General features: G+C 52.6%; 1 protein-coding gene across 1 annotated transcript; it reads left to right on the top strand.

The window, feature by feature from the left end:
- On the top strand, window positions 1-551 carry PC9H_008501 (uncharacterized protein; the record flags this gene model as incomplete). The annotated part of the gene is made up of 2 exons (XM_036778011.1): window positions 1-289; window positions 361-551. 2 exons carry the CDS (start codon window positions 1-3, stop codon window positions 549-551), a joined length of 480 nt encoding a protein of 159 aa, XP_036629439.1.

Consider the following 551-nt stretch of genomic DNA (forward strand, 5'->3'; position numbering starts at 1 on the left):
ATGTCTCCGGGTGGTAGTTTATTCGCTCGACGACAATCGGAATTTGATGCTGGCCTGAACACCTCAGCAGCTTGGACCAAACATCTCGAACGCGAGGGGTCGCTTTCCGACGAAGAGCTTGATTCAACGAATCAGGGAATAGGGGAGCTCCCTACTCGTCCGGCTCAAGCATTGTATGATTTCCTGGGGAAGCCAGAATTCAATGAACTAACCGTCGACGCCGGCGATGAGATACATGTGCTTAAGGAAGATCTTCCCGATGGCTGGAGTCTGGTGAAAGCCGCAAACAGTGAGGTTGGCTTACTGCCGAGAGCTTATGACACAGTGCGTACATAAACCCGAGCAGGTGGTTACATGCAGTCGCTGGTTACCTTGACTTCATGGCGGACTTTGTGCAAGAAGCAGAAACCACGGGCCTCGCAGCCTCGACCGACTCGACGGAGTCTACGACTCCCAGAAGGTCGCCAGCATTGTCCAAGATTGTTCTCCAGACCACTGGAGGGCACCTTTCAATGACTTCTGTTCGTACTTTGCGAACGAAACGGCGTTAA

Source organism: Pleurotus ostreatus (assembly GCF_014466165.1).
Source record: "Pleurotus ostreatus strain PC9 chromosome Unknown scaffold_6, whole genome shotgun sequence".
Lineage (NCBI taxonomy): Eukaryota > Fungi > Basidiomycota > Agaricomycetes > Agaricales > Pleurotaceae > Pleurotus > Pleurotus ostreatus.